Consider the following 27,802-nt stretch of genomic DNA (forward strand, 5'->3'; position numbering starts at 1 on the left):
AGTTGGCTCCTATCATTGTTATTAGAGTGGAATAAAGAGAGTCTACTCATGACCTTAAGAATTAGTCAGCTCATGCTGCTATAGTAAAATACTGTAGTGCCGGGGTCCAGCCCCGGCTGATCCAGGGTATTCGAAGGGGAGACGGCTTAGGCGACTATTTAAATATTCATCAAAGATATAAAGAGTAATAGAATGAGGATAGCTCAGTAGGAAAATTCAGTGGAGAAAAGAGGCTGAGTAGCTTGGTTTACGCGGGAGACCAATAAAACTTCAAGACAAGAAGCTTGCACCACTTACGTAGGCCGCAGGCGTCCTTCCGTTCTCCCGAATGAGAGGAGACACTGAGGCCTCCCCGGTCGGATCTTAGAAGCCCAGGCATAATAAGTAAGCATGGCGGGTTCCGCGCTCCAGATGGAGACTCAGCCAGAGTGAGAGAGAGAGAGACATGGGGAGACCAGTCTTTTGAGGAACTGATCCCAATTCTTTATTTTCCAGAGTCTGTTTTTATACACTGAGATGTTATACAAAAGTCACGTGGGGACAGCAGTCCTGACTTTTATCAAAGTCAGGTGCTTCATACAAATGTATACAGAGGTCTTAGGGGTGTTACATCATCTTCTGGCCAGGGGGCCTGCTAACAAATTATGACCCTCTCCTTGTGACAGCGGTCAGTCAACCAGGACACTTATTTCTCCAGGGGTGATTATTCTTAAAACAGACGCCACCCAAATAAAGTTACATTCCTATAGGGTGAGGGTGTAGTGGGTTTCAGTTAAGGAAAGAATTTACTTAGCCTAAGGTCTAACGTGATTAATATCAAAGGTTAATACTTATTTCTTCTATATATTCATTAATGTGTGTAAGGGCAGGGGATGTGGAGACTTAGCAACAAACATTGGCTCAACAAATGAAAAACCCTTCACCAATACAATTTCTAATCAGCCCATTATACTTATACTAATAGTTTTCTAACTTTTCTAAGGAACCTGTTTTTAGAAGGTTTAAAGCATCTCGTGCCTCTCACGGTTGGGAGGCTGTGAGCGATCACATGTGGCCGGACAAGCCTGTCAGGCAGGCTAGAGAACCTTCAGAGGAGTTTGTAGGTTAAAACACTCTTGTCACGCCCAGAAGTTTTTATTAACTGGAGCTCTAAGTTAACTCCTTCTCCGAAAGAGGTGGTGGGGGACAGCCCCCCGTAAAGTCAGAGGTGTAGGTGAGAGCACAAAGTAGAAAAGTAGGCAGGCTCTGGTTATGGGGGTAGATGCTCGAGGAGTTCCAGGGGGACTCCTGAGGCTCGGTCCCGCCTTTGCGTATGTCGAGCCTCCTTCCTCATGACCTTTGCCATGGGTGGAGTACCTCACTCTGGCCCCCAACACTGTAGATTGGGTGGCTTATAAACTTATTTCTTATTGTTCTGGAGACTGGAAGTCTAAGATTATGGTGGCAAATGGTCGGGTACTGGTGATGACTTTCTTCCAGGTTGCAGACTACCAACTTTCTTTGTATCCTAACATGGTGGAAAGAGATTTAGCTAGCTCTCTAGTTTTTTTTTGTAAAGGCACTAATCTCATTTGTGAGGGTGCTACCTTCATGACCTAATTACCTTCGAAAGGTTCCACCTCCCAATACCATCACACTGGGATCAGAGTTCCAGCATATGAATCTGGTGGATACAAAAACATTCAGTCCATAATAATTATATACATATTACATATACATTATATATTACATACATGTTATATAGTATCAACAGCACTATGTAAAAGGTATAATGCATCATGACCAAGCGGAGATAATACATGCAAGGTTGTTCTAATATTCAAAAGTCAGTACTATTTGTCTTATCAGTAGACTGAAAAAAATGTGATTATCACAACAGATAAAAAGAATTTGAAAAATTCAATATCCATTAATGATAAAAAATTAATAAAAAACCATTTCAACTAACTTGAAAAAGAAAGAATTTCCTTAGAAGCATTCTGAAAAACCTACAGTTACTAGTAATCTAGTAACACATAAAAAGAATTTTATGCCTTGAGTGCATTAGTTTCATAAGACTGCCATTAGATAATATCACAAACTGGATGGCTTAAACAATGTTCTAATCTGCCCTTCCTTAGAAACACTAGTCAGATTGGATTACCTCATTTTAATTATCTCTTTAATGGCCCTATCACTAAATTCAGTCACATTGAGAGGTCTGGGAGTTAGGGCTTCAACATATGAATTTTTTGGTAGGGAGAGACAATTCAGCCCATAACAGTTACCAAGGGTTTATCCCAGGGATGCAAAGTACTTTAATATCTTAATATCAGTGTAATTTGCTGTATCTCATATCAGTAGAATAAAAAGTGATGATCATCTCAATAGATTTAGAAAAAGCACTTTGCAAAATCCAACATCTTTTCATGATAAAAATGCTTAAAATAATAATAGAGGGGATTCAACTTGATAAGGGACATTTATGAAAAACCCACTAGCATCAACTTAGCAGGCAACTGGATGCTTTCCCTTTGATGTCAGGAACAAGACAAAATTTTCTTGCTGCTTCTATTCAGTTTTGTACTGGAGGGTCTAAAAATAGCAATTAGGCAGAAAAAAAAGGCAACCAGTTTGGAAAGGAAAAGGTAAATCTCTGTTTGCAGATGACATAATGTTATGTACATAAACTCCTAAGAAACCCACCAAAAAGTATTAAAACTAGGGAACTCCCTGGCAGTCTAATGGTTCAAACTTGGTCCTCTCACTGTGGTGGCCCAGGTTCAATCCCTGGTTAAGGAACTAGAATTCTATAAGCTGCAGCATGGCCAAACAAACAATTAAAATTAACCAATGAGTTCTGCTAGATGCAGGATACATGATCAATATACAAATAAATTATAGTTTTTACATTTGGAATAATTTCAAAATTAAGGAAACAATTTCACAGTCACATCCAAAACAGTAAAGTACTTACAAATAAATTTAATAATAGCAGTGACATCTTCAGCTCCAAAAACTGTAAAACATTACTGAATGAAATTAACAATGATCTGAATAAATGGGAGTGCGTCCAAAATTTATGAGTGGAAAAACTTACCATCGGTAAAATGGCGGTACTCCCCAATTTGATCTGTAGATTCAATACAATCCTTATTAGAAATCCCAGCAGACTTCTTTGTACAAATTGACAATTGATTCTATAATTCATATGGAATTTCAAGAAACCCAGAATAGATAAAATACTCCTAAAGAATAAGAATAAAGTAAGCAGATTATCACTTCCCATTTTCAAAATTTACTACAAATCAACAGAAATCAAGATAGTGTGGTATTGATTGGCACAAGGATAGACATACAGATCAATGAATAGAATTGAGTCTAGAAATAAACCTGTTACATCAATGGTCAACTGATTTTTGATAAGGGTTTGATGACTGTTTTAAGAGGGTCTTCAATAAATAGTGTAGGGATGACTGGATAGCCACATTCAAAAGAATGAAGTTGGACCCTTACCTCATACCATATCAAAATTAATTCAATATGAATCAAAGACATATATATAAAGCTAAAACTAAAAAACTTAGAAGTGGTAAATCTTCATGGCCTTGGACTTTGAAAAGGATTCTCAGATATGACACCAAAAATGTGAACCACAAAAGAAAAAAAAGCAGATGATTGGACTTTACCAAAATTAAAAATATTTGTGTTTTGAAGAACATAATCAAGAAAGTAAAAAGTCAACCCACAGAACGGGAGAAAATATTTGCAAATGATCTATCTGTTAAGGGATTTGTATATGAAATATATAAAGAATTACAACTAAAAATAATAGACAAATAACCCAATTAAAAATTGGTCAAGGAATTTGAATACTCATTTCTCCAAAGAAATGAGTCAAATATATAAATGGTCAAAAAGCACATGGGAAGATGCATGACATTATTAGTCATCAGAGAAATGCAGATCAAAACCAGTGAGATCTTTACTTTATACTCATTAGGATGGCTAGAATCAAAAAGTCTGATGACAACTGTTGGCAAGGATATCAAGAAACCAGAACCCTACTGATAGGAATATAAAATAGTCCTGACACTTTGGAAAATGGTTTGGTAGTAACTCAGAAGTTTAATGGCACCCCACTCCAGTACTCTTGCCTGGAAAATCCCATGGACGGAGGAGCCTGGTAGGCTGCAGTCCATGGGGTTGCTGAGGGTCGGACACGACTGAGCAACTTCACTTTGACTTTTCATTTTCATGCATTGGAGAAGGAAATGGCAACCCACTCCAGTGTTCTTGCCTGGAGAATCCCAGGGACGGGGGAGCCTGGCGGGCTGCCGTCTATGGGGTCGCACAGAATTGGACACGACTGAAATGACTCAGCAGCAGAAGTTTAAACATACTCTTACCAAATGACCTGGCACTTCTACCTCTAGATATATATACACCCAAGAGAAATTAAGATATATTTCAAACCCTGAAACTTCAAACCCTGACTATTCATAATAGTCAGCAAGTGGAAACAACCCAAATATCCAACAGTGGGCAAATAACTAAGCAGAATGTGATATATTCATACAGTAGAACGTTTTTCAACCACAAAAGGGAACGAACTACTGATGCATGCAGCATTGTGGGTGAATCTTGAAACCATTATACTAAATGAAACAAGCCAGTTACAAAATACCACACTCTTTGTGATTCCACTCGCATAAAAGTCCAGAATGGAGAAATCTGTAAAGACATGAAATACATTAGTTGTTGCCTAAGACTGGGAGATTGGACTGAAAGACTGAAGGCAAAAGAATGGGGCGGCAGAGGATCAGATGATTAGATAGCATCACTGACTCAATGGACATGAATTTGAGTAAATTCTGGGAGATAGAAGAGGACAGAAGAGCCTGGCATGCTACAGTCCACAGTCTGAAGAGTCAGATATGACTTGTCCACTGAATAACAATAACAAGGACTGGGAGAGACAAGTGTTAGGGAGTCAGAATCAAAGGATACAGAGTTTCTTCTTGAGGTAGTTCTAAAGTTAACTGTGGTGATGGTTGCTCATATCTGTGAATACGCTAAAAACCACTGACATGTACACTTTCAAAGCTATTTAAAAAGATAATCCTTGCAGATTGTATGTAACTTTATGCCAATTTTAAATTTTGAAAGATTTGAAAATTGATATAAAATGGAAAAATTAACATTTTAAAAAGAGAAAAATAAAAATGAAAATTGGAAGCTTTTATTAAAGAAATGAGTAATTTAAAAATCTTTTGTCAAAGATAATTCCAGGCCCATATGGTTTCACTAGTGATACATGCCAAACACATAAGGACAAAAACAGAACAAGAAAAGTGGGTATACCGTAAAACATTTTATGAGGCTAGACTTATCCTGATATCAAAATCTGACTACAACAGTATGAGAAATAAACTTTACAAGTCAATCTCACTTGGAAACATAGATGGAGAAATCCTCAGTAAAATATTAAAATTCAATAACAATAGAGACAAAACATTGTAAGAAAGTTGAGTTTATATCAAGGAATTAATATTGGTTTAACATTTAAAAATCCATCAGTGTAATTCACCACATTCATAGCTTAAAGGAAAAAAAGCGTACGATCATCTCAATACAGTATTTGATAAGATAAAAATTTTATTCTAGATTTAAAAGATTCTTCTGAAATGAAATCACAAGACATTTCCTTACTGTTATTTATAAAATCCTATAGCAATGATCATATTTAATGGTAAAGCATTTCTAAGAAGGAACCGTTTCTATCCAACATTCTTGGAAGTCTTAGGCATTTCAGTATGATAAGAAAAAGAAATGTAAAGTATAAGATTTGGAAAAGGAAGAAACAGAACTTTGAATATTTGTAGATGACACAATTATCTACATATAAAATTTTAAATCACCTAGTAATTATCAAATTAGTAAGAGCTTAGCAAGATTATTGGATAACAAAAATAATCAAAAGCAAAAACTATATATTTGTATATACCAGCCACACATATTTCAAAAATTACATATTTTTTAATGATGCCATTTATAATAGTACTAAAATGCATTAAATACTTGTGGATAAATTTAACAAAGATACATATAACCTATAAATTTTGCTGTGAGATATTAAGACCCAAACAATTGGAGAGAGAGCTGTTTATGCATAATAAGAGCCCATATTCTAAGTATATAAGTTTTACCCAAATTTTGATTTATAGGTTCTTTGCAATTTCAGTCAAAATCTCAAAAGTTGTTTTTTTTTATTTTATTTTTTCCAGGAACTTATCAAGGTAATACTAAAGTTTATGTAAAACTGCTAAAGCATAGGCATAACCAAGATACTCTTTTTTTCACATACATAGATTTTAATGGTTTAAAAAAAAACAAATTTGTTACTTTAGAAAAATAAATGCAGTGCATTTTCAGCAATGTGATCACCACAGACTGATTGCTCAGTCCACACATAAGTAGTAGCTGCCTTCTATGGTGATACAGCTTCTCTGCACTAATTCCCATCAGGCCGAAAAACATTAGGGCGGGTTAAGTAAAGACCGAATTGTTGCACAAAGGAACATTTACTCATCAGATCCCACTGATCTCTTCTGTGCCCGTTTCCTGGGCAACCTTCTTGGTGAAGCTTTATTGATCTGGTTCAGTTTCCTGAGGAATTCAGCTCACGTCAACGTCGTTTTGACTTGAGGTTCCCATCTCTACCTTCTGAATGGGCCTCTTGCGCTTTCTAGATTCCAGGAGCTGATGAAGGCCGACGACAACCAGCTGCCCGAGACCAGCCGGGAACATGTACATAAATATGGTTTCTCCATCTAACCCATCTTCTCTCTCGATAATTGTAACTGTTTGATTGAAGACAGCATCTTGGAAAACATTGCCGTTCAAATCCTTGTAGTTCAGGTTGATGACCAGACCGAAGGGCCGGCCGCCCATGGGCTCTGTGGGGATGAAGGAGTACTCAAAGGTTGCCTATCTCTGGGGCGGCACGACCGTGTTCAGAGGAAGAGCGGTGAAATTCTGAATATAAAACTGGTAATCCTGAGGGTAACGGAATGAGGCGTCGAGAGACTCGACGATAAAATCTTCTGTACCCTTGTTTGTAAAGCCTACCAGGAACTTCACAATGTTATTTGCTGGAAAATCTTCTCCTTTCACAAACAGGATGGTTGTGTCTGCACTTGGTGAAGCTTCGGGTTCACCTGATACATCATCTTCCTCTTTATCTTCAGCCAAATCTGTCGGTTCATCTTCTTCCACCTCTGCTTCATCGTCTTCATCTTCAATTATAGAATCTTCCACTGTTTCTTCATCTTCTGTAAGATCCTGAGCCACTGCCAATGAGCCTCCTGGGCCGCCTCGGAGCAGGAGGGTGGTGGGGAGCACCAGCAGGAGAAGCAGCAGCAGGCGGCGGAGGGACCTCATGGCGCGGCCACTCCGGCATCCAGGAGCCCGACCGCAAGAGCTCTCAGCCGCTCCGGCGCAAATCCAAGATACTCTTTTTAAAAGATTTCATTTTTTAATTTTTATTTTTGGCTGCACTGTGTCTTCGTGGCTGTGCATGGGTTTTCTCTAGAGGCGGAGAGTGGGGACTACTCTTTAGTTGCGGTGTATGGGCTTATGGTGGCTTCTCTTGCGGCAGAGCACAGGCTCTAGGTGCATGAGCATTGGTAACTGCAGCATGTGGGCTCATTAGTTGCAGTTTGCTGGCTCTAGGGCACGCAAGCTTTAGTAGTTGTGGCACAAGGGCTCCTTAGTTGTGGCTTGATGGCTCTAGAGCGTGCAGGCTTCAGTACTTGTGGTATGCAGGCTCAGTAGTTGTGGCTCGTGGGCCCTAGAGCACAGGCTCAGTTGCTCCTTGGCATGAGGAATTTTCCCGGACCAGGGATCCAACCTGTGTCCCCTGCATTGTCAGGTGGATTCTTATCCACTGTTCCACCAGGGAAGTCCCCAAGATACTCTTGAATAAGAACCATGTGAAAGGACTTACTCTCCTAGGTAACAAATTTTATAAAAAGTGTAACATTAACAAAGGTATAGACAAAAAGTCTACAAGTGACTCAAGCACATATAAACACTTGTTTTATAATAAATGTACATTATTTATTGTACATTAAAAAATTCTTGTTGAAACAATTGGGTATTCATATGGAATAAAAACATATTGGCTTCCTTTCTCATAGTATACACAAAAGTCAATTCCAGGTGTATTATAGTTCTAAACATGAAAAGCAAAAATATTTTCATAATTTAAGGATTGGGAATGTTTTCCTGGATGAAAAATCTAAGATGTAAACCAAAAAGGAAAATGTGATAAATTCAACTGTGCTAAGAAAAAGAACTTTTTATTAAAAGATACTACAAAGAAAATGTAGCATATTAAAAAGCAGAGACATTACTTTGCCAACAAAGTTTTGTATAGTCAAAGCTATGGTTTTTCCAGTAGTCATGTATGGATGTGAGAGTTGGACCGTAAAGAAGGCTGAGCATCAAAGAATTGATGCTTTTGAACTGTGGTGTTGGAGAAGACTCTTGAGAGTCCCTCAGACTGCAAGGAGATCAAGCCAGTCAACCTTAGAGGAAATCAATCCTGAATATTCATTGAAAGGACTGATGCTGAAGCTGAAGCTCCAATCCTTTGGCCACCTGATGTGAAGAGGTGACTCATTAGAAAAGACCCTGATGCTGGGAAAGACTGAAGGCAGGAGGAGAAGGGGACAACAGAGGACGAGGTGGTTTGATGGCATCACCAACTCAGTGGACATGAGCTTGAGCAAACTTTGGGAAATGGTGAAGGACAGGGAAGTCTGGCGTGCTGCTGTCCATGCGGTCGCAAAGAGCTGGACATGACTGAGTGACTGAACAACAGCAACAAGGAAAATGAAGCCATAAAGTGAAAGATGACATTTTCAACGCATAAAACAGAAAAAATTCATAGGACGTTTTGTTGTAGTTCAGTCACTAAGTCATGTCTGAATCTTTGTGACTCTGTGGACTGCAGCACACCAGGCTCCCTTGTCCTTCACTGTCTCTCAGAGTTTGTTCATATTCATGTCCATTGAATGGGTGATGCTATCTAACCATCTTCCTCTGCCATCCCCTTCTCCTTTTGCCTTCAATCTTTCCCAGCATCAGGGTCTTTTCTAATGAGTCAGCTCTTCTCATCAGGTGGCCAAAGTATTGGAGCTTCAGCTTCAGTGTCAGTCCTTCCAATGAATATTCAGGGTTGGTTTCTTTTCAGGTTGACTGGTTTGATCTCCTTCCTGTCCAAGAGACTCTAAAGAGTTTTCTCCAACAGCAAAGTTCAAAGCATCAATTCTTCACTGCTCAGCTTTCTTTATGATACAACTCTCACATCCATACATGACTACTGGAAAAACCATAGCTTTGACTAGACGAATCTTTGTTGGCAGAGTAACGTCTCTGCTTTTAATATGCTGTCTAGGTTGATCATGGCTTTTCTTCTAAGGAGTAAGCGTCTTTCAATTTCATGGCTGCAGTCACCATCTGCAGTGATTTTGGAGCCCAAGAAAATAAAATTTGTCACCATTTGCATTGTTTCCCCATCTATTTGCCATGAAGTGATGGGACCAGATGCCATGATCTTAGTTTTTTGAATGTTGATCTTAGTGTTTTACACTAATGAGTGTTTTACACTGGAGTGGGGGCAATGGCACCCCACTCCAGTACTCTTGCCTGGAAAATCCCATGGATGGAGGAGCCTAGAAGGCTGCAGTCCATGGGGTCGCTAAGAGTCGGAAATGACTGATCGACTTCACTTTCACTTTTCACTTTCATGCATTGGAAAAGGAAATGTCATCCCACTCCAGTGTTCTTGCCTGGAGAATCCCAGGGACAGGAGAGCCTGGTGGGCTGCCGTCTATGGGGTTGCACAGAATCGGACACAACTGAAGCAACTTAGCAGCAGCAGCAGCAGGTTTATCATAGCTTTCCTTCCAAGAAGCAACCGTCATTTGACTTCATGACTGCAGGACGTTTAATGAACTCTAATGTAAATTTTAAAGAGACAGAACTCAATAGAAAAGTGTGCAAAGGACATGTATGGGACATTTTCCTCCGAAAAAGGGAGTCAGAATGGGAATAGGCATATGAAAAGAAGTTCAACTTTATGAAAAGTTCAAAATGAGATACCTGTATACCTATACCCATACTAGTTTAAATTTCTAAATCTGACAATGCTAGTTGTTGATGAGAATATAGAATAACAGCAACTGTCACAATGCTGGCAATCATGAACAGCTTACAGTCAACTTGGAAAAGAGTTTGGTGTTATCTAATCATGCTGCTAAGTCACTTCAGTCGTGTCCGACTCTGCAACCCCATAAACGGCAGCCCACCAGGCTCCGCCGTCCTTGGGATTCTCCAGGCAAGAACACTGGAGTGGGTTGCCATTTCCTTCTCCAATGTAGGAAAGTGAAAAGTGAAAGTGAAGTTGCTCAGTCGTGTCCGACTCTTCGAGACCCCATGGACTGCAGCCCACCAGGCTCCTCCGTCCATGGGATTTTCAATTCCACATCTATCTGTCCCTTACAGAAATGCATTCTTGTGTATAACAATATGCTTTTACATAAATATTTATTGAAACAGTTTTCATGATGGCCAAAAACTGGAAACAATTCCGTGTCAATTAAAAGTAAAATGGATAAATAAAATATGATATGCTAATCCAACAGACACAACCAATCACCAATAAATTATTGGTGATTATAAACAATTATACATGCAACAATATGGAGAGATAAATAAAAATGAGCTGCTGAACAGAAGACGTCAGATAATTCAGTCATAATATATGACTATTATAAATTTTAAAAACTAAATGGCCTTGCCAAACTAGGTAAATACTAAGTGCTAACCAAAATCTGTAGCAACCAGAATTCTCTCATACTTTGTTGGTGGGAACCACTTGGGAGGAAAACCTTTTAGCAGTATCTACTATATGTGAACATAAAATAATTCCCTACCCAGGGATCTCCCTCAGGCATACACCCAACATAAATTCATACAGTATAGTCAGCAAAACATGCACATCCATCTTAATAGTGGCGTCATTTGTACTAGCCAAAAATTGGGGAACTACCGAAAATCTGTGAACAATAAATAAATTGTGATATATTGACACAATGGAATATTGCACAACAGTGAAAATTAACCATCTGCAACTCTACTTAACCATATGAATGGCTCTCACAAATGTGGATATAATTTTGAACAAAAGAAACCAGATACCAAGGGTACATGCTTCCTGATTTCATCAAAATAAAGTTTACAAACAGGCCAAACTAATCCATGGAGTCAAAATAATCATTACCTTTGGTGTAGGAGATGGAGACTCAGGGAAGGAACTTCTAACATGCTGGTAATTTTCTAAGTCTGAATGGTAGGTACCTGGGTGTCTTCTGTTTATGAAAATATATTAAGCTATCATTTATGTGTATAAGTCTATGTATATATTACTTCAATATAAGTTTTTAAAAGTAAATGCTGTTATTTAGGAATGCATACTTAAAAAAACTATTAAAAAAAGAAAGAAAATAACTGCCAAAATCAAGTTAATTATATTCACTTGGGAGGGAGGGAGAGGCAGTAACACAGAAGGAGCAAAAACCAGCGGAGCTGTTTTTGTCTAGAAGGAGCAAAGTCTCCTAGAGGTTCTTTTAAGTGTTCTAATTTTTTACTTTAGTTGCAATTATAACAATGTTTGCTTTGTATTATTTAACTATATTGTTATGTTTTAATTACATTTCTGTATGTGTTAAATTTCATAATTGAAAATTAGCCCAAAACATATAAGCCAAAAATGTGTAGTAACTTGGGTAATGTATATTAATAAAATGTTAAATGAAAAATTGTGGGTTTTTTAAAGATTATATATAAATATACCAAAATATTAACAATCAGAATTATCTTTCTACATTTTTTAATTTTCTCAAAATTAATATGTATTACTTGTATATAGATAAAACATGAATGAGATTTTTTTAAGTTGTATTACCTCAGTTTAGAAGTTTTTTAAACATAAAATCTTTTATCATTCAATTTTTCATGTTTGTCCTATCCTACACACTTTATCTTTTTCTCTACCATTTTTATCCCTAGTTTTAGAACTTGTTATACAGAAACCCCATCTTTTTTACTTATTTTATTTTAAATCACTATTTTCTACAGGTGACTGATATACATGGAGTTGATGTTACTCCCAAACCTCTTTACCGTCCAGATCCATATTCCGGTACAGGAAAGCCAAATAAACTATTGACTTCACAAGACGGATCACATACATCAGACTTCATAGCTTCCTATAGCCTTTATCAAAATACAATAAATCCTAGTATGTTAGGGCAGTTTACAAGGTAGAGTATACTATTCTATGCTTCTTTGTGTTTATGTCTTCCTACATATTTCCATTTAAGTTGCACGTGTGGAAGTTAGATGTCAGTTGTCCTGTCTGCCAACTCTGCTCTCTCATCCTAGTATGCCACCGCTCGTGTTCGTCGTGTGTTTTAACTAGATGCGGGGCTTACGTCTATACTCCTACCAACACCTACCAACTCCTACCAATATATATATTCTATATATATTTGTGAAAACATATATAGATTTTACTCAAGATTTCCTGAGGAACCAAAAAGATGGGACCTAGCATTACAGACATATTTCTTTAGTTTTCTTCAGTTTCTTTTATGCTGCAATTAGGGGCTTCCCTTTTTTTCCTCCCTATTCTTCCATATAAATCCTTATTCTCCTACGCTTTGATTTCTGTCTTGTTTTAGAACTTTTTTTTGGTAAATCATCTGTTTTGCTTTTACATATGCAGATACTTACATAATTGAAAATTTTTAGAGCTTCCAATAGAGAAGTTCAATCTTTGTGATAATAAAACAGTATTCCTAAAACAATCTAAAAGATCATGGGGAAGTACTTTAGTGTGTAACTTTCAATCTGACAAATTAAAAGTTCTAGATGTTAACTAAGCACGAAATTTTAGGAGAAAATATGCTGTCTAGAATCTACCTCCAAATTGCCATACAGATACCATGGGAGTTCTGTGCAAAATAAAGCATGTTCCAATAAACTGAGCCCAACCTTTTGGAGGCCAGTTGAAACTATAAATAGAAAGGAAAAAGTATGTAATATCATGGAGTAATGTTAAGTTCCTATGTTTAAAGGAAATTATTTTTGGACTCTTCAATGTATTGATTTCCCACCAAATATATAAACTTTATTTTAAATTAAATCTTGAGAAGACATTTATCAAATTGAATAAAAGTGCATTTAAGATGGGATTTGAATAATGAGCAGAAACCTGGTGAAGATTAAAGGCAGAGTATTCCAGGCTGAGGCCCTGAGGTAAGAGAGCTCCATAAGGTTGAGGAACTTTAAAAAAAAGAATTGTGATATGATGATGAGATGGAGAATCTCGGTAGATAGGCTGTATTTTAGATTTTTATCCTAAACATACTTTTGGGAATACATTGAAAGACTTTAGACAAAAGGACTAAGACTTTTACTTAAAGAACACTAATCATCAACTTAATTTTTAAAGAATTATTTTTATCACTTTTGCTTATATGATTACAGTGTATTTGATTTCTGTGTATCTGATAGTTTTCATTTATACACTTAATTGCCTATAAGGACATATGGATAAATAAATAATGTTGTTTTTCATTGCTAAAGGTCAGTTTTAGGAAGCAGCACAGTTTCTAAGTCAAGTGTATCCACTAGTGAATCAATGGCAGAAGACCTAGAAGAACCGTCCTTTAAACGGGAAAGATTGTCTAGTTTTACAGGTAATGAGAATCCAGTCTTTTATTTAAGTAACACTTCATTATTTCTTTGTAAATGTGCTCATTATTTTTTGGGTGTTTGAGACAGAAGAACTATGGTAATCACTCCGAAATGCTGGCTTGTGCCACAGCTACATGAGAATTATCAGGGTAATGTTTATATAGTTTGTAAAATTCTCAAGTGACTCCCTTGCACCAACAGCCTCAGTAATCACAAACCCTGTTTAAAAAAGCTCAGCTTCTAACTCAGGAGACAAATAATTCTGATATACTGTGATCGATTCCATAGTGAGACATAATGTGATGGAAACACTTAGAAAAGATTACTATGAGGTGGAAAGTAAAAAGCAGGAGAACATTCATAAAGAACATTATTGACTTTTGAATTGGGTTTTTAGAGATAATTAGTAATTTGTCAGGAGAACAAATTGGAGAGACTCAGTCCAGGTAGAAGATAAAAACATGAGATAATACGAAGGATTATGTGAGTGAAGATCAAAGAGGAAATAGTGGTTGACTAAAGCACTGGAAGAAGTGGCTATTTCCTTGAGGAACATTTGCGCTGGAGTGTGGTGTGGATGTCTTTTCCTCTGAGATGACAATGAAGGATTGGTTAAACTATTTATAGGAAAAGTGCTTAATGAACTCTTTGTTCTGGTGTTAGACTATGTAACAGAATGCTTCTGACAAGTAACAGAATACCCAACTACTATTAGCTTAAATGAAGACAGTTTTTCCACATTAAAGGAAGTTAAAGGTAGATATACATGGAGTTGCTATTCCTTCCAGACCTTCAACAGTATGTGAACTGAGAACTTTCAGATGTTTAAGTTGGATTTAGAAAAGGCAGAGGAGCCAAAAATCAAATTGCCAATATCCATTGGATTATCAAACGAGCAAAAGAGTTCCTGAAAAACATCTACTTCTGCTTTATTGACTCCGCCAAAGACTTTGACTGTGTGGGTCACTACAAACTGTGAAAAATTCTTCAAGAGATGGGAATACCAGACCACATGACCTGCCTGTTGAGAAATCTGTACCCAGGTCAAGAAGCAACAGTTAGAACCAGACATGGAACAATGGACGGTTTCAAATTGGGAAAGGAGTATGTCAAGGCTGTATATTGTCACCCTGCTTATTTAACTTATATACAGAGTACATCGTGTGAAATGCTGGGTGGGATGAAGCACAAGGTGGAATCAAGATGACCGGGAGAAATATCAATAACCTCAGATATGCATATGACACCATCCTTATGGCAGAAAGGGAAGAGGAACTGAAGAGCCTCTTGATGAAAGTGAAAGAGGAAATTGAGAAAGCTGGCTTAAAACTCAACATTCAAAAAATGAAGATCATGGCATCTGGTCCCATCACTTCATGACAAACAGATGGGAAACAATGGAAACAGTGACAGGCTTTATTTTGGGGAGCTCAAAAATCACTGCAGATGGTAATTGCAGCCATGAAATTAAAAGACGCTTACTCCTTGGAAGAAAAACTATGGCCAACCTAGATAGCATATTAAAAAGCAGAGACATTACTTTGTCAACAAAGGTCCATATAGTCAAAGCTATGGTTTTTCCAGTAGTCATGTATGGGTATGAGAATTGGACCATAAAGAAAGCTGAGCACCAAAGAATTGATGCTTTTGAACTATGGTGTTGGAAAAGACTCTTGAGAGTCCCTAGGACTGACTGAAGGAGATCAAACCAGTAAATCCTAAAGGAAATCAGTCCTGAATATTCATTAGAAGGACTGATGCTGAAACTGAAGCTCTGATACTTTGGCCACCTATGAGAAGAACTGACTCATTAGAAAAGACCGTGATGCTGGGAAAGATTGAAGGCAGGAGGAGAAGGGGATGACAGAGGATGAGATGGTTGGATAGCATCACTGACTTGATGGACATGAGTTTGAGCAAGCTTTGGGAGTTGGTGATGGCCAGGGAAGCCTGGTGTGCTGCAGTCCATGGGGTCTCGAAGAGTCGGATATGACTGAGCAACTGAACTGAACTGAACTAAAAGGTAGATAGCTTTTGGCTTTGTGTTTGTGGCATAGTTATATCAGAATCAGAACTGGCAGCTCTGCTATCCTTTTTTCACCGTTTCTCGTTTCTTGCCACAGGACCTCATAATACCTGTCCCAACTCTGGGCACCAGTACCATCTCCCTCATTTATCAGGAGAGTAAACGTTTCCCAGAAGCTTTCCTTTTTCCTGTGTATTTCTGCTTTTATCTCACTGGCCAGAACTGTGTCACACTGCAACCACCAGCTTCAAGAGAGGCTGGAAAAACCAAATACTTGATTTTTCAGGCAGTATTAATGGAAAGAGGCCTCAGAAGAGAGAAAGGCTTAGCAGTGAAAATTAAGACATTAGGAATGTCTGTTGTAGGAAGAAGCCCATCCTCTCAGGATGGAAGAAAGAGAATTAAATTATTGTCATAACCTCCCCAGCAGTCTCTACATATATTCTTGCCACCTTCCAATTTTTTCCAAACTACATGCAGAGTTGAAACCACACTCCTTGGTTGCAACTCAAACTAAGCCACACCTTATATTGGGGCTTGAACCTACAATTCCCTAACTTGAGAGGGAACTCAAATCCACTGTCTTTTATTTGATACTGCTCACCTTGTGCCAGGACTTAATGAAGCTCAGATTCTTTTGTCTCCTTGCAGAAAGAATTCAATGTGAGGCAAAGATAGACAAGAGTGGATTTATATAAGCACAGGATTCCTGTGAGTACTACAAGCAGGCCAACAAGGGAGCACAGCCCTGAGAACAAAAAGGGCTTTTGTTTTTTTAGAGTTAAAGAATAAGTGGGCAGGAGAGAAGATCATCTTCTTCCTCATTTTTGGGTAGACAGCATGGCTTGCATCATTAGTTCTTCCTTTGACCCTATATGTTCTAATGGGGACTGTCATGACACTATTTAAATCAGATCTATATTATTAGAAGGATGATGACATATGGTGGCTCAGTCAGTAAAGAATCCACCTGCAGTGCAGGAGACCTGGGTTCAATTCCTGGGTTAGGAAGTTCCCCTAGAGAAGGAAATGGCAACCCACTGTAGTATTCTTCCCTGGGAAATCCCATGGACAGAGGAGCCTGGTGGGCTTCAGTCCATGGCGTCACAAGAGTTAGACACAACTTAGTGACTACACCACCACCACATAGTAATTCATCTCGGGTTTTGGTATAGTGTCCCCTTTCACCTACTTTCTTTCCCTTTTCACCTGTGTTTCTGTCTTGACTACATGCAGAAATGCTACTTTTCAAGAACCATTAACTCCCTGACTTCATGTATTAATAACAAGATTCAGACCCTATATATATTTTGTCTTGTGTTTTAACAATCAGAGTTTGTGGCTTGAGTGTGCCTGGTGCTTAGATGCACCTGGTCTTTCTTCAAGGTAGTGTGGATTTTTGCTAGATTAGTAGATTCTTTTCTTGAGTGGTCAGTAGTTTATAACAGTCTCCCCAAACTCCCTTAAAATTCCCTTTCTGTCTTTAATCCTTTAGAGGGATTTCTAAACCATTTAGTTATCCTACTCTATCCCTATTACAATGATATTTTTAGCAATCTAACTTCATTCTCACTGCTTAAAACCCTTCAATGAATTTTCATTGCTCTTAAGAAAAAGACAATAATCTTTATGTAACAATTTGCCTTGAGGCCTACCTCTAAGAACTTCCCAGATGGTGCTAGTGGTAAAGAACCCACCTGCCGAGGTAAGAGACTTAAGAGATACAGGTTCGATCCCTGGATTGGGAAAATCCCCTGGAGGAGGGCATGTCAGTCCACTCCAGTATTCTTGCCTGGAGAATCCCAGCACAGCTACTACCTCTACTTGTTTCTAACAAAAACAATCAAAAGTATCAAAACTTCACCTCCAGAAGTGTTGAAGAATAGTATCGATGCTTATATCATCTTGGTTTGCTGGCTAATTCTAACTACAAAATCAAGCCTCTGTAAGTGAGGCAAAACCAAACTGGTTTTTCCAGTAGTCATGTATGGGTGTGAGAGTTGGACTATAAAGAAAGCTGAGTGCCGAAGAATTTATACTTTTGAACTATGGTGTTGGAAAAGACTCTTGAGAGTCCCTTGGACTGCAAGGCAATCCAACCAGTCCCTCCTAAAGGAGATCAGGCATGGGTGTTCCTTGGAAGAACTGATGTTGAAGCTGAAACTCCAGTACTTTGGCCACCTGATACGATGAGCTGACTTATTTGCAAAGACCCTGATGTTGGGAAAGATTGAAGACAGGAGGAGAAGGGGACGACAGAGGATGAGATGGTTGGATGGTATCACCCACTCAATGGATATGGGTTTGGGTGAACTCTGGGAGTTGGTGATTGACAGGGAGGCCTAGCGTGCTGTAGTCCATGGGGCCGCAAAGAGTCAGACACGACTGAGCGACTGAACTGAACTGAACTGATGACCTGGCAACTCATTTAGATTCACATTTCTAAATCTTGAATGCACAGTAACATAATCTATATACCTTTAAAAATTTCCCACACTCATGTCTTACTCTAGGCCAACAATATAGGAATATCTGGCAGAGGGGGTTAGGCATAAGAAGTGGTGTGCTGATAAGTATAAAACTAACCTACTCTGAAGTAGAGAAAGTCCTGATTTGTAGTATTTGCCAATTTCTGTGGTATAAATATTTTCACCCCCAACAAATTCAAGCTATCAACATGAAATTTCTGAGTGGGAAGCTTACAAGACATGCTTAGTGAAACATTGTTATTCAGTATTTTTACAATACAGATGCAATAAATATAAATAACTTCAAGAGTCTAGAGAATAATAAAATTTAATAACATAGGAAGTGGTCATTTTTGAGTGGTTATTATCTTTGTTTTTAATATGTATTTAGTTGTAAGTTTATATAATTTAATTTTGAATAATGACTATTTAATGATTAGCTTACAAAATTCCTGATAATTTAATAATTGCCCCTTGCAAGCTGGTTCAGTCCTGCTATAACACACTTTTGGGTATATTTAAAAATTTCCCACATGCTTCTAATATATAACACTTTTATAAATTAGTATTAAAAATACTGATGACCTAGATCACATGTCCAGAATTCTGATTTAATTATCATAGAATGAATCCTGAACATCAAAGAAATAGTCCATGTGAAAAGAAATGTGCAGTGGATTTTTTAGGATGGTGAAACTATTCTGTGTGATTCCATAGTAGTGGACACATGACATTATACTTTTATCAAAATCCATAGACTCTTACAGCACAAAGAGTCAACCTTAATATACTACATTGAAAAAAAACAAATTCAAGAGATCAGAGCACCCAGAATGAAATACAAACTGTGACATAAGAATCTAACTGCTTTAGAAATATATGACTACTTCACTGAGAGACAGGGATGTCAGAGGAGGTATAGCTCTAAGTAACATTGAAATTGAATGGAGATTAGAAGATTAAAAGCATGGAGGTACACATAGCCTCCATACTCTTATTGGATAGAGTCATTTTCCACTGGAGTGTGAGTTAACAATCTGAAGCATTGTACATATATAAGGAAATGGCAACCAACTCCAGTGTTCTTGCCTGGAGAATCCTAGGAACAGGGGAGCCTAGTGAGCTGCCGTCTCTGGGGTCTCACAGAGTCAGACATGACTGAAGTGACTTAGCAGCAGCAGCAGCACTAATATTAAACATGTAAATAAGTGGGAGGCAGATAGTACGCACTAGATTTTTTCACTGTCATTGGAGTTGGAGATTGCAGGCAAACAAAGGGAGAAGGTTAGAATTATCCATATGATACTGAGTGAGAGTCAGAAAGAGTAAACTAATGTTTAGCTTAATGTATATGTAGATTATATGTGTGTGGTTGGGGGGGTTTACTATAGACAAATATTTCTTAAGCCCTCTCTGCTAAGAAAGCCTAGAAGAAATGACACCCCTATAACAACAAGCATACCCAGTGCCCAGATCTTGGTTTCTGATACTGTTCTCCAATAAAAGGAACCAGGGGTCTTTAGAGAAATGACTGCTTCTAGACTGGAACAGAGAATATATAAGGTAAATCAGAAAGTAAACAAGTATTAGAAACTCCAATACTTTGGCCACCTGATGCGAAGAGCTGACTCATTTGAAAAGACCCTGATGCTGGGAAAGATTGAGGGCAGGAGAAGGGGACGACAGAGGATGAGATTGTTGGATGGCATCACTGGCTCAATGGACATGGATTTGGGTGGACTCCGGGAGTTGGTGATGGACAGGGAGGCCTGGCATGCTGCGGTTCAGGGGGTCGCAAAGAGACACAATTGAGTGACTGAACTGAAATAAGTGTTAAAGAGAAAAAACCACATTAAACAAACAAAAAATCTGAGATATGTGAAAAGGACATAGCAGCCAACATCTTGCGATGGTAATAGGTGGAATAATTTCAAGAACAAAATATGTTATGTAATAGTGGATTACAACCCAAAGTATAAAGTAAATATCCATGAGTCCATAGTGATTCAAGTGAATGACTGATTAAATTAATGATTGAGAACAAATGTATACAAAAGAATTCCAAATGATTTATATAGATATTTCTCCTTCAAGAAGGTGGAGCTTAACTGTCTCATTTAAATGTGGGCTTTGCATATCAACTTCCTTCTAAGAAGTACAGGATATAGAAGGGGAGGGAAAGAGTAACTTTAATGCAGAGAAAGCTGACAAAGTCTACCTCAGGTCAAGGTGAACATCATCAGTAGTAAGTCATGTTGATAACATGTACCCTTGATATGATATAAGAATGACACTTTACCTCTGTAGTCTGCCTCCTAGAAATCCATAACCTGTCTAATATCAGACAAACTGAACTGATGGACATTCTACAGAATACATGACCGGTATTCCTCAAAACTCAAGGTCATCAAAACAAGGGAAGTTTGAGAAATTGTCACTGTGTAGGGAAACTTAAGAAGACACAATCAATAGACATAATATATCCTACATGTATATACATGTACATAATATATCCTACAATATATCCTGTAAAAGGAAAAGGACATTGGTTAAAAATTAAGGAAATTGGGATAGAGTATTCACTTTTGTTAATAATGAAGCATCAGTTTGGGTTTATTAGTTGTGATAAAGGTACCAAAGTAATGTTAACAATAGGAAACACTGGGTACAGGGTATACAGTAACTCTTCGTAATATTCTTGTGGATTTCTGTATATATAAAACTATTCTAAAGTTAATATTTATTAAATGTCAAAAAAATGTCTAAGGGTGAGTCACAGCAGTCTTTAATCAGTTCTCCAGATGATTCTGTTGCATGCTGAAGTTTGAGAACCATTGTTTTTACTGTACAACCAAAAGGAGGCTTATGGTTACAAAAGCTTATGATTTTAATGGCAAGGTAGGAGCCAAAACATCGTCTTACCTATAGATTGTGGGTGGTCTCACAGAACAATTGAATAATAATAGCTATCTTTTACGTGAACTTATAAAGTGTCTTGATACGTATGTAATTTGTGAGGAAGGGTGAGAATAAGATGCTTGTGTGACTGAATTGCAGTGCAATTTTATCACACCAATTCTAGCTTATGCAGAGGCCAAGGAAGACTTCATAGATGATTAGCTACTGGAGTCTTTGAAGGTAGCCAAGTAATGACATCCCTTTCCCCTATGCAGTTCTGAATTAATTGAAAAATGTAATAAATGTAGATATGGTATATTAGAGCCAGAATATCACATTATGAATAAAGGCCTGCTGTTAAACTCTCAAATTTGACAGACTTACCCACCCATTCAATAAAACATCAGACCATCTCAGGCCTACCGCAACCTCTCAATGGGAATCATGAGTAAAGGTGTGGAGAAGAGCCAAGATTGTCATTCTAGAGCTTCTTCCTTCTGTAAGAATCGTCAGGAGTGGAACTATGTTCCCTCCATCATTAGCAGTAAATAAGAACAGGCAAGGCAGATTGATATATTGTGATGTGTTTCTAGGTGGAGAGTGATATGTAGTTAAATCTGGTTTAAAGTCCATTTAGGGTTAGGGTGTCTGGTCAATAAATAGACAAATTCTATAGGTATATAGTGGAGTTTGAAGCAGTTTCTCAATATATAACGTATTCAACCAACATTCACGCAAAGGTTGCTAGAGAGATCCAGACAAAAATTCTTTCTGCCATCCTAGGGTTTTGTCTATGACTGGTAGATCCTCTGCCACTAAGTAAAAGAAATCTACGACTTTCCTCAATCATGGTAGGTAACTAAGGTGTTACTCTATTGGTTCCATCTACTGTAAGATCATTCATTTTTATAATTAGCATATCTGTGTCATAATGGTACTTTGAGGAGGTTGTTGCTAAGTCATGTCCGACTCTTTGTGACCCCATGGACTGTTTGTAACACACCAGGTTCCTTTGTCCTCCATTATCTCCCAAAGTTTGCTCAAATTCATGTCCATTAAGTTGTTGATGTTATCTAACTAACTTATCCTCTGTCACTCCCTTCTTTTGCCTTCAATCTTTCCCAGCATCAGGGTCTTTTCCAACGAGTCGCCTCTTCACAACAGATGGCCATAGTATTGAAACTTCAGCTTTACCTTCTGTCCTTCCAATGAATGTTCAAGGTTAATTTCCTTTGGGATAGACTGGTTTAAATATCTTTTCAGTCCAAGGTACTCTCTAGAGTCTTCTCCAGCACCACAATTCGAAAGCATCAATTCTTCGGTGCTCAGCCTTCTTTATGGTCCAACTCTCACATCCGTACATGACTACTGGAAAAACCATAGCTTTGACTATATGGACCTCTGTTGGCAAAGTGATGTCTCTGCTTTTTTAATATGCTGTCTAGTTTTGTCGTAGCTACTTTGAGGTATATGTAACTAAATATTGGATGAAGACCTGGTGGTCTTAAAGAAAGGAAGTTTAGAGAAGAGCTCAAAACTGCCTGTGTGACTTTAAACTTCTCACTTAGCCTGTCTCTCATTTTCTTCATTGATCAAACTAACAGTTTGGACTAGATATATCTCCAGTTGTGTCCATGTGGATACTTTATTTACTTTTTCACTTATCCTATATCTGCTATGTAGGTAGATTTACTTATATAAATCATTTCTCCCTCATTTTAAATTTATTGCATAAATAATAAAAATTTAAAAACATTTTAAAAAAGAATTATCCAATACTGTAAAGGATTGGTAATTTAAAATTTTGTTTCCTCAGCTTCTCCATGGGCACTAGTATTTTAATTGTTACAATCATACTGTGGATTTTGTCATGGACTATTTAGTCACTTAACATTTTATCACAAACATTTTCATAATTTTAATATCATATTTAATTACTACTTAATATTCATAGATGAGTATACTCTAATTTATTTATCAGTTCCAAATGTTGGTGATTGATTTGTGGAATTAGTAGCTTGTATTTTTTTTTAAGCTATGAAAAAGGTGTTTTTCTCATACTCTGGGCCTTCTTAAGGAGACTAAGCCTTGATCTCTGGAAAGTTTATCCCCTTTGCCTATTCAAGCTTTACCCATGTCAGAATCTCATGGATCCCTGCTTCTCACCCTAATTTTTAACATAAAACATTGAATTCTGACCTATATATCCTTGTCATGGCTCCTTTATTACCCACACAACCAAGTCCAGACTCCCAGCCCTGAAACTCTGTCCTCAGTGAAATTTTTTAAGGACCTTGGACTTCTGACTAGACTACAGACTTGGGATTAACCCTTTTCAATGTATTTTTTGTGTGGATATTAAGTCTGTTTTTCTCCTGTATTTAACCACAACTTTCATTGGAGAATCTTTTGAGCTCTTGGTGAAGATGATTAGAGGTGGGCTATCATCTAAATCAAAAGTCAACAGATTAGAAGGACAAGAAGATATAGACAAGATATTAGATATAGACAAGAAATTAGCTTCAGGACTCGGAGAAGGGTTGCATATTATTTGGGAAATACACTTGTCCATATTCCTTTTGAGTTGTATCAACAGTCATTTACCTTAATCTCCCTGTTAATATTATGGGATAGATGTAATGGGATGCCCTTGTAGTCATGACTATACACTTGATATTGGAGTAAGCTTGATGTATCAGCAGCAGAGATGGTTTATGAGCCATAGGATCCAGTTTGGCTTCAGAAAGTTTAAATAGACTACATCTCACAACATGACGTATTCTTTGAGCATATAAAGCCACCTGCAATGGATGACTCATCATGACATTTTGATGAAGTGATGATTAAAATTAGCAGTTAATAGATTATTTTCATTAAGTTATATATTTTAGATTTACGAGTTATGAGGACAGCACCTGGAAAAATTATAACAAAAGAAGACCTGGAGAAGACTGTAGAGATAATTCTCACAGAGACAGAAACAATGAACTTTTTAAATCTACCAACAGTTATGTTTTCTGTAGAATCTGAAGAAGCTGAGAAAGTAAGGTATGTGTGGTTTAATCATTTACATTGCTTTTGTAATTTAAATGCTAAATCAGAGGGCTCTATCTTTGTTTCTGTCTTTGAGGATTTCCAGATAAACACTGGTGGTATATGTGCCTTGTGAAACTGCATCCTATAAAGTGATATTTGTACCCCATGAAATTACATGTAAAGTATATATGTTGTATGTTCTTCCTAGAGGAGTAACTCATAGCTGTACCATATTCTTTAAAAATAGGTGAGCTACTAAGTTAAATAACAAAAGAAATAAAGGAAGCTTCTAAGTCTCAGTATAGGTTTTAATGATTTTTTTCTTTTATACATATATGAATTATTTTCAATTTAAAAAGAAATGACTGCCAGTTTTATATTCAAAACAACTTAAACTTAAGAAGGGAAAATGTGTTATGGGGATATGATGGAATTTACTATTGAGAGCAGATTTTCCATTTCTCTTTATTAATGAATATAAATGGATTTCTGACTCATGTATTTTGAAGTTCTGCTGTTAGGTACATATACATAAAGGATTGTTACATCTTTTTGTAGACTTGACCCCTTTATCATTATATAATACCCCTCTTTATCTCAAATAATTTTCTTTGCTCCAAAGCGTGCTCTGACTAAATTAATATGGCTGCTGCTGCTGCTGCTAAGTCGCTTCAGTCGTGTCTGACTCTGTGCGACCCCACAGATGGCAGCTCACCAGGCTCCCCCGTCCCTCGGATTCTCCAGGCAAGAACACTGGAGTGGGTTGCCATTTCCTTCTCCAATGCATGAAAGTGAAAAGTGAAAGTGAAGTCGCTCAGTCGTGTCCGACTCTAGCGACCTCATGGACCGCAGCCTACCAGGGTCCTCCATCCATGGGATTTTCCAGGCAAGAGTACTGGAGTGGGGTGCCATTGCCTTCTCCGAATATAGCTACATAAATAGATTATTTAGTATTTATATAGTTATTCAGATTATTTGCCTTCAAGTATAATTTGAATATGATTCATAGTACTAAAAAATTCATCACTAGCATAATTAAGGTATTATTTTTACCCAAATATAAAATATTGTAAAATTGTTTGGACTATAAAATACAATACAATTAGATCTTGAATAACATATTTTTTTAAAGTACATGAGACATAAGGGAAAAGTCCTAGGACCAGAAAAAGGAAAAGAATAACAATGGGATAGATAAGTGATTTAAAATCAGGGAGAGATGCTAGAGGAAAATGATAATATTAGCACATGGATCTAGAGCCCACCGGCAAGTCTTGGACCCCCCTCCCAAATTGAGAGAATCAAAAGAGAGGCTTTTATATTAAACCAAGACCCTTAGGGCTGCAGCTAGAGAAAGCCCACACACAACAATGAAGACCTAGCACAGTCAAAAATAACGAAAAATATTAGAAGAAAAATAAGATAGAGTTAAAACATCATTAACCCTAAGAAACTATCAAAATGATGACTGATAATTGCAAAAACATTTTAAAAGAATTTTAAAATAAAGTTTAGTTTATATAGTTGTTAAAATTAAAAAGTAAACAAAGCTTTAATCTTTGTTATTAAAAAGTAAGCATTTAAAATTTAAACAAGACATAATTGAATAGATATGTAATAAATCAAAACTTAGATCTAAGTTATACAAAATCTTGGAGAGAAAAATGATATCTAAAGCATCAGAGAGAAATTAAACAGATATTGATAATAGGCTAAAGGTCTAACATACACCTAATCATTTCCAAAAGGGCAGAATGCAAAGAATGGAAGAGAGCTGCTATTCAAAGACAGTAAGGATTTCCCCAAACTGTTGAAAAACACCATTCCACAGAAATAGGAATAAAAAAAAAAAAAAAAAGAAATCCACACACACCAATGGATACATTATACTCCAAAATACCAAATATTAAAAGAAGAATTTTTTTTTTTGCTACCTTGGGTCTTTGCTGCAGCACTTGGGCTCTTTGTTGTGGCACGTGGGCTTGTCTTGTGGCACAGGAGCTCTAGAGTACATGGACTCAGTAGTTGCACTGTGCAGGCTTCACCAATTACAGCATACAGATGCTGTAGTAGTGCTCTATTGGCTTCATTGTCCTGTAGCATGTGGGATCTTATTTCCCTGACCAGAGACTGAACAATGTCCAGTGCATTGGAAAGTGGATTCTTAGCTACTGAACCACTAAGATAATCCCTAAAAGATTTTAAAAGCAGAAGAAAACAGTAAAGAACATATCATTTACAGAGAAATAAACCAATAGCATTATTAGAGATAGAGTCACTTCATAAGGATAAGGGAGGTATAATTCTAAACATGAAACTTCTAATAAAATAACCTCTTAATATATGAGGCAAAAATTGGAAACTTGGTAAGTATTAAAATAGATATAAACATGCCTCTCAATTACTGATGTCAATCAGATAAAAAATTAGTTATAGAAAATTTGAACCCAAACCATAGTTTAATGGTAATATATAGAACTCTGAATTCAACAATTAGAGGACACATACTCTTTTCAAGCACACATGGAATATTATACAACTCACCCACGTACAAGGCCATGAAGTAAGGTTTCAAAAATTTCAAAGAAGTGATATCTGACAAATACTCTGAGCACAGTGGAGTGAAGTTAAAAATTAATAGCATAAATCTCAACTAAGACATAGAGACATATTCACATACACTTTTGAAAGTTAAAAAGTGCATTTTGTAAATTCCTCATGAACCAAATCATAATGGAAATCAAAGACATACTCAGAACTAAATAATTATGAAAATAATGCATAGTACAGAGCTTCCCAGGCCAGGCTAGTGATAAAGAATCCACCTGCCAATGCAAGAGATGCAAGAGACCCTGATTTGATCCCTGGGTCAAGAAGAACCCCAGAGAAAGAAATGGCAATCCACTCCAGTATTCTTGCCTGCAGAATCCCATGGACAGAGGAGCTTGGTAGGCAACAGTCCATGGGGTCGCAAAGAGTTGGGCACGACTGAGCACCCACACCGGAGAAGGCAACGGGACCCCCACTCCAGTACTCTTGCGTGGAAAATCCCATGGACAGAGGAGCCTGGTAGGCTGCAGTCCATGAGGTCGCTAAGAGTCTGACACGACTGAGCGACTTCACTTTGACATTTCACTTTCACACATTGGAAAAGGAAATGGCAACCCACTCCAGTGTTCTTGCCTGGAGAATCCCAGGGACGGGGGAGCCTGGTGGGCTGCCGTCTATGGAGTTGCACAGAGTCCGACACGACTGAAGCGACTTAGCAGCAGCAGCAGCAGAGCACACACACACACACACACACATGCAATACATATTATGGAATGACACAAAAGTAGTACTTTGAGAGAAATTTGTGGTTTTTTCAAGTGTCTGTATCAAAGTTCATAAAACCTATGTGGAAATGGTACAAGGCCAATTGCACTATTGGTGGGTACTCAAAGTTGTAGGGATGTTGGGGAGTATAGTGTAAAAGAGTCTTTGGGAGGTAGTTTAATGCAGTGTTTTCCTAAGATTTTTGATTGTTCACTTTTTGATTCACTTTTTGATCCCTTTTTAATGCAAC

General features: G+C 37.4%; 1 protein-coding gene and 1 pseudogene across 1 annotated transcript in view; one reads left to right on the forward strand and one right to left on the reverse strand.

Annotated features, from left to right (window-relative positions):
* The window catches only part of DNAI4 (dynein axonemal intermediate chain 4), a 99,726-nt gene that overhangs the window by 13,012 nt on the left and 58,912 nt on the right, over window positions 1-27,802 (forward strand). Inside the window, 3 exon segments of the mRNA XM_005911759.2 lie at window positions 12,187-12,371; window positions 13,699-13,811; window positions 24,093-24,249. Coding sequence (XP_005911821.2) covers window positions 12,187-12,371; window positions 13,699-13,811; window positions 24,093-24,249 — 455 coding nt within the window.
* Window positions 6,377-9,153, reverse strand: LOC138987239 (translocon-associated protein subunit alpha-like; annotated as a pseudogene).

This window comes from Bos mutus, chromosome 3 (assembly GCF_027580195.1).
Source record: "Bos mutus isolate GX-2022 chromosome 3, NWIPB_WYAK_1.1, whole genome shotgun sequence".
Taxonomy (NCBI): Eukaryota; Metazoa; Chordata; class Mammalia; order Artiodactyla; family Bovidae; genus Bos; species Bos mutus.